Genomic DNA, 10,040 nt, shown 5'->3' on the forward strand with positions numbered 1-10,040 from the left:
TGGGTTGCAGCAAGCTGTGCCCATGGCTCCTGGGGGCCAGGGTCTGGTGGCCATGGTGGGGCTGGGTTGGAGGCTGGGCTGGGGGAGCCTGGAGGCCTCTCCCCCACCCAAGCAGTTCTGTGGCTCTCTGCTGCTCTGCTGGGCAGGCAAAGCCTCCCTGGGGAGGAAGCCAGGCTGCCAGCAGGGCTGGGGGGAGGCTGCTGCTGTTCCCCTGCACCCCTCCAGCCCAGCTGCAGCTGAGGGGGGGGCAGCAAGACCTTTCCTCTCCCCCCTGCAGAGGTCTCCTCTGCCCCTCAGGGCCATTCCTGGGCCCTGGCTGCTGTCCCTCGACAACAAACTTCACCTTGAAGTGCACTTAGTGCCCCTGGGCCCTGCAGCCAGCATGCTCCAAGGGTTCCCATCCCCTCCTCTGCAGCTTTCAGCTTCTCCCCTGGCCCTTGCTGCCCAGCTGGAGGCTTGGCCTCAGCCCTGGCCAGGCTGAGCTGCAGGCTGTGCCCTCTGCAAGGCCTCTGCCAGGCTCAGGCCTGCCTGGGGCCTGCACAGCTGAGCCCTGCACTGCCCAATAAAGGCTTTTGGATAGCTGCACAGCAGAGGTGGTGCCAGGGGGCTCCTGAGGCAGCCTGCAGCAGCACACAGCTGGCTTGTGTCTGTTCCTTCTGTCTCCAGTGCCAGCTGCAGAGCCAAGGAGGTGCCAGGCACCCCTGGGTGCTTCCCAAGGGAACCTAAAGCAGCTCACAGTTGGCTTGAGGAGGGGAGATTGAGCCTGGAGGGGAGGGAGAAATTCCTTCAGTGAGGCTGGGGAGGCTCTGGCACAGGCTGCCCAGGGAGGCTGTGGCTGCCTCCTGCCTGGAGGTGTCCAAGGCCAGGCTGGATGAGGCCCTGAGCAAGCTGGGGCTGGTGGGAGGTGTCCCTGCCCATGGCAGGGGGCTGGAGCTGGATGAGCTTTGGGGTCCTCTCCAACCCCAACCCAATTCTTCCATCTGCAGAGCCAAGGAGGTGCCAGGCACCCCTGGGTGCTTCCCAAGGGAACTGCAGCAGCCCACAGCTGGTTTGTGTCTGTTCCTTCTGCCTCCAGAGCCAAGGAGGTGCCAGGCACCCCTGGGTGCTCCCCAGGGCTCTGGAGCTGCCTGGCAGGGAGCTGTGTGCCAGCAGTGTGGGCACAGGGCAGTGCTCAGCACAGGGGGGGGGTGGCAATGCTGCTGCCTCCTCTCCTCCTGCTGGGCTCTGGGCTCCTGGCTGGGGTTGCTGAGGGCAGAGGCTGCTCCTGGCCTCGGTTGGAAGGCCCTGGAGAGGCCCAGGGGAGCCTCTGCCAACCCCTGCAGGCCTCTGCCCCTGGCTGGGGCTGGCACCAGGAGGGCTTGGCCCCAAGCCCTCTTGCTGCAGCAGCCTCCTGCAGGGCCTGAGACCAGCAGAGCCTCTGCCCCCAGCCTGGGGCTGCTGCCCCCCCGGGGGGCACCTTGCCCTGGCAGCCTCCAGGCAGGAGCCAAGGGGCAGCTGCCTGTGCCCAGCAGCTCCTCTGCCCTCCCTGGGGGGCTCCTGCCCAGCTGGTGCCCTGCAGGAGCTGGGCCAGGGGCAGGGCAGATGTGTGCCCAGGGGGAGAAGGGCAGGGCAGGAGCTGTGCCAGGGGCAGGGCAGATGTGTGCCCAGGGGGCAGGGGAGGGGCAGGAGCTGTGCCCAGGGAGAGGAGCCCAGGGGTGCCAAGGGAGAGGAGCTCAGGGCAGGTGCCAGGGGAGAGGAGCTCAGGGCAGTGCTATGGGGAGAGGAGCCCAGGGGGAGAGGAGCCCAGGTGGGTGCCAAGGGAGAGCAGCCCAGGGGCTGGCAGGGGGGCAGAGGCTTGCCAAGAGCTGGCTGCCCCTGCCCTGGGCAGGTTCCTGAGGGGCTGTGCCCACCCTGTGCCCTGGCTGAGCTCTCTGCCAGGGGAAGGGGTGCCCTGCTTGGGACAAATTCCTGCTCCTGGCTGCTCAGCAGGGGCACAGCAGGGGCAGGAAAGCTCTCAGGGCAGAGGGTGGCAGTGCCCAGTCCAGCCTGGGCAAGGAGCTGGCCCAGAGCAGAGCCTGGCAAGCAGGGCACAGGGCTGTTAGCACAGAACAGAGCCTGGCAAGCAGGGCACAGGGCTGCTGGCCCAGGGCAGAGGCCTGGCAAGCAGGGCACAGGGCTGCTAGCCCAGAGCTGAGCCTGGCAAGCAGGGCACAGGGCTGCTGGCCCAGGGCAGAGCCTGGCAAGCAGGGCACAGGGCTGCTGGCACAGAGCTGAGCCTGGCAAGCAGGGCACAGGGCTGCTGGCCCAGGGCAGAGCCTGGCAAGCAGGGCACAGGGCTGCTGGCCTTGGGTAGAGCCTGGCAAGCAGGGCACAGGGCTGCTGGCCCAGAGCTGAGCCTGGCAAGCAGGGCACAGGGCTGCTGGCACAGAACAGAGCCTGGCAAGCAGGGCACAGGGCTGCTGGCCCAGAGCATGAGCCTGGCAAGCAGGGCACAGGGCTGCTGGCACAGAACAGAGCCTGGCAAGCAGGGCACAGGGCTGCTGGCCCAGAGCTGAGCCTGGCAAGCAGGGCACAGGGCTGCTGGCCCTGGCAAGCCAGGGCACAGTGGCAGAAGGCTGCTGGCAGCCATCTGAGGATCCCAGGCAGCCCAGCTGGCACCCTCCAGCCCTGCCCACGACCCCCAGCTGCCCTGGGAGGGGACACAACCCTCGGTGGGCTGCTGGGGGCAGGCAGGAGGCCTCCCTCTGGGCCCTGCTGGGCTGGGGGGCAGGGCTGCTGACAGACCAGCACTGCATGGAGCCAGTGGGACACTTCATTGCACTCTCAGCTGGGGGCTGGCAGCCAGGCCCAGCCTTGCCTCCAGGCTCTCTCTCTCCTTTCTCCCAGGGCAGCTTCCCCTAACCCCAGCCCAGCCCAAAGCAAACCAACCAAAAGGCAGAGTCCAAAATCAACCAAGCCCCAAACCACCCCAGAAAAAAGTGTTTCCAGTGTCAGCAGAGCCCTCCCCTGGCCTTCCCCTCCCCCTCCCCTGGCTCTTTGGGTCCAGCAGCTCCAGGCAGTCACAGCCTTGCTCCTGAGGCTTCCAAAAGTGCATTGAGAAGTGGCAGGTCCTAGGTAGCAGCAGGGTCCCTGGTGGCAGCAGGGTCCTGGCAGCAGCAGGGGTTCCTGGCGGCAGCAGGGTCCAGGTAGCAGCAGGGTCCTGGCAGCAGCAGGGGTCCTGGCAGCAGCAGGGTCCTGGTAGCAGCAGGGTCCTGGTGGCAGCAGGGTCCTGGTAGCAGCAGGGTCTCTGGTGGCAGCAGGGTCCTGGCAGCAGCAGGGTCCTGGGGCTGGCAAGCAGGGTCCTGGCAGCAGCAGGGTCCTGGTAGCAGCAGGGTCCTGGCAGCAGCAGGGTCCTGGCAGCAGCTGGGTCCTGGTGGCAGCAGGGTCCTGGTGGCAGGGGTCCTGGCAGCAGGGGTCCTGGTGGCAGCAGGGTCCTGGTGGCAGGGGTCCTGGCGGCAGGGTCCTGGTCTTGCAGCAGGGTCCTGGCAGCAGCAGGGTCCTGGCGGCAGGGTGCTTTGCAGCAGGGTCCTGGTAGCAGCAGGGTCCTGGCAGCAGCAGGGTCCTGGCAGCAGGGTGCTTGCAGCAGGGTCCTGGGTAGCAGCAGGGTCCTGGTAGCAGCAGGGTCCTGGCAGGCAGGGTCCTGGTAGCAGCAGGGTCCTGGCAGCAGCAGGGTGCTTGCAGCAGGGTCCTGGTAGCAGCAGGGTCCTGGTAGCAGCAGGGTCCTGGCAGCAGCAGGGTCCTGGTAGCAGCAGGGTCCTAGGCAGCAGCAGGGTGCTTGCAGCAGGCTCCTTGCAGCAGACCCTTGCAGCAGGCCCCTTGCAGCAGGCTCCTTGCAGCAGGGTCCTGGCAGCAGGCTCCTTGCAGCAGGCTCCTTGCAGCAGGTCCTTGCAGCAGGGGTCCTGGCAGCAGGCTCCTTGCAGCAGGCCCCTTGCAGCAGGCTCCTTGCAGCAGGGTGCTTGCAGCAGGCCCTTGCAGCAGGCCCAGCTGGCAGCCCTCAGGGGCTGCTGGTCTCCATCCTCAGCCAGTGCAGGCCCTGCCTGGTGTGGTGCAGCAGCTCCCTCAGGCTGCTGCTGAGGGCCAGGGCCCTGTGGCCTGCGCTGAGCTCGGCAAAGAACTCTGCAGAGGCTGCAGGGGACGAGAGCAGAGAGGAAGAGAGGAACCACAGCTGGGCTGAGAGCCACAGGGCAGGCAGCCAGGGGCAGGCAGCAGGGGGGGAGGATGACCTCTGGCGGTCTGGGGGGGTGGACCTCTGGGGTCTGTGGGTGACCTCCTGGGGTCTGGGGATGACCTCTGGGGGTCTGGCTTCCCCCCTTGGTGATGCTGTGAGGGGCCTGGAGCAGGGACCCTGAGCCCCTGGGGGGTGTCCACACAGGGCCCTGAGCTGAGTGGGGCCTGCTGGGGTGGGAGGTGTCCCTGAGCCCCCCCTGAGCTGGGACCCTCACCCCCCTGAGCTGGGACCCTCACCCCCTGAGACCCTCACCCCCCCTGAGCTGGGACCCCTCACCCCCTCTGAGCTGAGACCCTCACCCCCTGAGCTGGGACCCTCACCCCCTGAGCTCAGACCCTCAGCACCAGGGGCTCAGTACCATGGGCCTCAGCACCAGGGGCTCAGCACCACTGGGCTCAGCACCAGGGGCTCAGCAGCACTGGGCTCAGCCCAGGAGCTCAGAAGTACTGGGTTCAGCACCAGGGGCTCAGCACCACTGGCTCAGCACCACTGGCTCAGCACCATGGGCTCAGCACCACATGCTCAGCACAAGGGGCTTCAGCTCCACTGGCTCAGCACCCACTGGCTCAGCACCATGGGCTCAGCACCACATGCTCAGCACAAGGGGCTCAGCTCCTCTGGCTCAGCACCACGGGCTCAGCACCAGGGGCTCAGCACCAGGGGCTCAGCAACCACTGGCTCAGCACCACTGGCTCAGCACCAGGGGCTCAGTACCATGGGCTCAGCACCAGGGGCTCAGCACCACTGGGCTCAGCACCAGGGGCTCAGCAGCACTGGGCTCAGCCCAGGAGCTCAGAAGTACTAGGGTTCAGCACCAGGGGCTCTCCAGCACCACTGGCTCAGCACCACTGGCTCAGCACCATGGGCTCAGCACCACATGCTCAGCACAAGGGGCTCAGCTCCACTGGCTCAGCACCACGGGCTCAGCACCAGGGGCTCAGCACCAGGGGCCTCAGCACCCACTTGGCTCAGCACCACTGGCTCAGCACCATGGGCTCAGCACCACATGCTCAGCCACAAGGGGCTCAGCTCCACTGGCTCAGCACCACTGGCCTCAGCACCATGGGCTCAGCACCACCATGCTCAGCACAAGGGGCTCAGCTCCACTGGCTCAGCACCACTGGCTCAGCACCATGGGCTCAGCACCACATGCTCAGCACAAGGGGCTCAGCTCCACTGGCTCAGCACCAGGGGCTCAGCACCAGGGGCTCAGCACCACTGGCCTCAGCACCACTGGCTCAGCACCATGGGCTCAGCACCACATGCTCAGCACAAGGGGCTCAGCTCCACTTGCTCAGCACCACGGGCTCAGCACCAGGGGCTCAGCACCAGGGGCTCAGCACCACTGGGCTCAGCACCAGGGGCTCAGCAGCACTGGGCTCAGCCCAGGAGCTCAGAAGTATAATGGGTTCAGCACCAGGGGCTCAGCCCCCACTGGCTCAGCACCAGGGGCTCAGCCCCACTGGCTCAGCACCAGGGGCTCAGCCCCACTGGCTCAGCACCACTGGCTCAGCACCATGGGCTCAGCACCACATGCTCAGCACAAGGGGCTCAGCTCCACTGGCTCAGCACCATGGGCTCAGCACCACATGCTCAGCACAAGGGCTCAGCTCCACTGGGGCTCAGCTCCACTGGCTCAGCACCAGCGGGCTCCAGCACCACGGGGCTCAGCACCAGGGGCTCAGCACCAGGGGCTCAGCACCACTGGCTCAGCACCATGGGCTCAGCACCACTGGCTCAGCACCACATGCTCAGCACCATGGGCTCAGCCCCACTGGCTCAGCCCCACTGGCTCAGCACCAGGGGCTCAGCCCCACTGGCTCAGCACAAGGGGGCTCAGCTCCACTGGCTCAGCACCACGGGCTCAGCACCACGGGGCTCAGCACCAGGGGCTCAGCACCAGGGGCTCAGCACCACTGGCTCAGCACCATGGGCTCAGCACCCACTGGCTCAGCACCACATGCTCAGCACCATGGGCTCAGCCCCACTGGCTCAGCCCCACTGGCTCAGCACCAGGGGCTCAGCACCACTGGCTCAGCACCAGGGGCTCAGCCCCACTGGGTTCAGCACCACTGGGCTCAGCACCACTGGGCTCAGCCCCACTGGCTCAGCACCACTGGGCTCAGTACCAGGGGCTCAGCACCACTGGCTCAGCACCACTGGGCTCAGCACCACTGGGCTCAGCACCATGGGCTCAGCAGCCCTCTGGGCTCAGCCCCACTGGCTCAGCCCCACTGGCTCAGCACCAGGGGCTCAGCACCCACTGGCTCAGCACCAGGGGCTCAGCCCCACTGGGTTCAGCACCAGGGGCTCAGCACCACTGGGCTCAGCCCCACTGGCTCAGCACCACTGGGCTCAGTACCAGGGGCTCAGCACCACTGGCTCAGCACCACTGGGCTCAGCCCCACTGGCTCAGCACCACTGGGCTCAGTACCAGGGGCTCAGCCCCACTGGCTCAGCACCACTGGGCTCAGCACCACTGGCTCAGCAACACTGGGCTCAGCACCATGGGCTCAGCACCACTGGGCTCAGTACCAGGGGGCTCAGCACCATGGGCTCAGCACCACTGGCTCAGCACCAGGGGCTCAGCACCAGGGGCTAAGCCCCACTGGGCTCAGCACCAGGGGCTCAGCACCAGGGGCTCAGCACCAGGGGCTCAGCCCCACAGGCTCAGCACCACTGGCTCAGCCCCGGGGCAGGCAGGGGAGGGAAGGCAGAGGGCAGCAGCTTACCCTTGCTCCTCCTGGCCAGGGGCCTCAGCCTGCTCCCCAGAGCTCATGGGCCTGCAGGATGGAGGTGGTGATGCTGATGTAGGAGGAGGTGATGGTGGGCATGCTGCTGGGGCACTGGGACCGAGGAGCTGCTGCCACTGCAGCTGCTGCTGCCACTGCCTCCTGCCTGAGAGCTGCCAGCCCCAGCTGGAGAGGGCATGGGGGGAGAGGGGGAGAAGGCAGGCCTGTGCTCCTGCAGGGGGAACAGACACCACAGCAGCATTGGCACAGCCCTCAGGCCAAGCAGATCTCCAGGGCCACCCAGGAAGGGAGGGCTCAGGCTGGAGGTGCTGAGGATGGGAGCTGGGAGGTGCTGAGGATGGGAGCTGGGAGGTGCTGAGGATGGGAGCTGGGAGGTGCTGAGGATGGGAGCTGGGAGGTGCTGAGGATGGGAGCTGGGAGGTGCTCAGGATGGGGCTGGGAGGTGCTGAGGATGGGGGCTGGGAGGTGCTCAGGATGGGGCTGGGAGGTGCTCAGGATGGGGGCTGGGAGGTGCTGAGGATGGGAGCTGGGGAGGTGCTGAGGATGGGAGCTGAGAGGTGCTGAGGATGGGAGCTGGAGGAGTGCTCAGGATGGGAGCTGGGAGGTGCTGAGGATGGGAGCTGGGAGGTGCTCAGGATGGGGCTGGGAGGTGCTGAGGATGGGGGCTGGGGAGGTGCTCAGGATGGGGCTGGGAGGTGCTCAGGATGGGGGCTGGGAGGTGCTCAGGATGGGGGCTGGGGAGGTGCTGAGGATGGGAGCTGAGAGGTGCTGAGGATGGGAGCTGGGAGGTGCTGAGGATGGGAGCTGAGAGGTGCTGAGGATGGGAGCTGGGAGGTGCTCAGGATGGGAACTGGGAGGTGCTGAGGATGGGAGCTGGGAGGTGCTCAGGATGGGGCTGGGAGGTGCTGAGGATGGGGGCTGGGAGGTGCTCAGGATGGGGCTGGGAGGTGCTCAGGATGGGGGCTGGGAGGTGCTCAGGATGGGGGCTGGGAGGTGCTGAGGATGGGAGCTGGGAGGTGCTGAGGATGGGAGCTGGGAGGTGTTCAGGATGGGAGCTGGGAGGTGCTGAGGATGGGAGCTGGGAGGTGCTGAGGATGGGAGCTGGGAGGTGTTCAGGATGGGAGCTGGGAGGTGCTCAGGATGGGGGCTGGGAGGTGCTAAGGATGGGAGCTGGGAGGTGCTAAGGATGGGAGCTGGAGGTGCTGAGGATGGGAGCTGGGAGGTGCTGAGGATGGGGCTGGGAGGTGCTGAGGATGGGAGCTGGGAGGTGCTCAGGATGGGGCTGGGAGGTGCTGAGGATGGGGCTGGGAGGTGCTGAGGATGGGAGCTGGGAGGTGCTCAGGATGGGGCTGGGAGGTGCTGAGGATGGGGGCTGGGAGGTGCTGAGGATGGGAGCTGGGAGGTGCTCAGGATGGGGCTGGGAGGTGCTGAGGATGGGGGCTGGGAGGTGCTGAGGATGGGGGCTGGGAGGTGCTCAGGATGGGGGCTGGGAGGTGCTCAGGATGGGAGCTGGGAGGTGCTGAGGATGGGAGCTGGGAGGTGCTGAGGATGGGAGCTGGGAGGTGCTCAGGGTGGGAGCTGGGAGGTGCTGAGGATGGGAGGTGCTGAGGGATGGGAGCTGGAGGTGCTCAGGATGGGTGCTGGGAGGTGCTGAGGATGGGAGCTGGGAGGTGCTGAGGATGGGGGCTGGGAGGTGCTGAGGATGGGAGCTGGGAGGTGCTGAGGATGGGAGCTGGGAGTGCTCAGGATGGGGGCTGGGAGGTGATCAGGATGGGAGCTGGGAGGTGCTCAGGATGGGAGCTGGGAGGTGCTGAGGATGGGGGCTGGGAGGTGCTCAGGATGGGAGCTGGGAGGTGCTCAGGATGGGAGGTGCTGAGGCTGCAAGGTGCTGAGGATGGGGGCTGGGAGGTGCTGAGGATGGGAGCTGGGAGGTGCTCAGGATGGGGGCTGGGAGGTGCTCAGGATGGGAGCTGGGAGGTGCTGAGGATGGGGGCTGGGAGGTGCTCAGGATGGGAGCTGGGAGGTGCTCAGGATGGGAGGTGCTGAGGCTGCAAGGTGCTGAGGATGGGGGCTGGGAGGTGCTGAGGATGGGAGCTGGGAGGTGCTGAGGATGGGGGCTGGGAGGTGCTCAGGATGGGAGCTGGGAGGTGCTGAGGATGGGAGCTGGGAGGTGCTGAGGATGGGGAGCTGGGAGGTGCTCAGGTGGGTGGGGAGCTGGGAGGTGGAGGTGCTGAGGATGGGAGCGTGGGAGGTGCTCAGGATGGGTGCTGGGAGGTGCTGAGGATGGGAGCTGGAGGTGCTGAGGATGGGGGCTGGGAGGTGCTGAGGAGGGAGCTGGGAGGTGCGGTGGAGCTGGAGGTGCTCAGGGATGGAGCTGGAGGATGGGAGGTGCTGAGGATGGAGCTGGGCTCAGGATGGGTGCTGGGAGGTGCTCAGGATGGGAGCTGGGAGGTGCTGAGGATGGGAGCTGGAGGTGCTGAGGATGGGAGCTGGGAGGTGCTCAGGATGGGGGCTGGGAGGTGCTCAGGATGGGAGCTGGGAGGTGCTGAGGATGGGAGCTGGGAGGTGCTCAGGATGGGAGCTGGGAGGTGCTGAGGATGGGAGGTGCTGAGGATGGGAGGTGCTGAGGATGGGGGCTGGGAGGTGCTCAGGATGGGGCTGGGAGGTGCTCAGGATGGGAGCTGGGAGGTGCTCAGGATGGGAGCTGGGAGGTGCTGAGGATGGGGGCTGGGAGGTGCTCAGGATGGGAGCTGGGAGGTGCTCAGGATGGGAGCTGGGAGGTGCTCAGGATGGGAGCTGGGAGGTGCTCAGGATGGGAGGTGCTGAGGCTGCAAGGTGCTGAGGATGGGGGCTGGGAGGTGCTGAGGATGGGAGCTGGGAGGTGCTCAGGGTGGGAGCTGGGAGGTGCTCAGGGTGGGAGCTGGGAGGTGCTCAGGATGGGGAGCTGGGAGGTGCTGAGGATGGGAGCTGGGAGGTGCTCAGGAGGGAGCTGGGAGGTGCTCAGGATGGGAGCTGGGAGGTGCTCAGGGTGGGAGCTGGGA

At 66.9% G+C, this 10,040-nt stretch overlaps 1 protein-coding gene across 1 annotated transcript in view; it reads right to left on the minus strand.

Annotated features, from left to right (window-relative positions):
• Nucleotides 1-3,457: 3,457 nt before the first annotated feature.
• Nucleotides 3,458-10,040, minus strand: part of AFF1 (ALF transcription elongation factor 1) — a 101,017-nt gene continuing 94,434 nt past the window's right edge. Inside the window, 4 exon segments of the mRNA XM_068168024.1 lie at nt 3,458-4,134; nt 6,979-7,012; nt 7,015-7,083; nt 7,085-7,307. Of these exon segments, the coding sequence (XP_068024125.1) occupies nt 4,013-4,134; nt 6,979-7,012; nt 7,015-7,083; nt 7,085-7,307 (448 nt within the window). The 3' untranslated portion in view covers nt 3,458-4,012.

This window comes from Melanerpes formicivorus, unplaced genomic scaffold (assembly GCF_026170545.1).
Source record: "Melanerpes formicivorus ecotype bairdi unplaced genomic scaffold, bMelFor1.0.p_v2 SCAF_129, whole genome shotgun sequence".
Taxonomy (NCBI): Eukaryota; Metazoa; Chordata; class Aves; order Piciformes; family Picidae; genus Melanerpes; species Melanerpes formicivorus.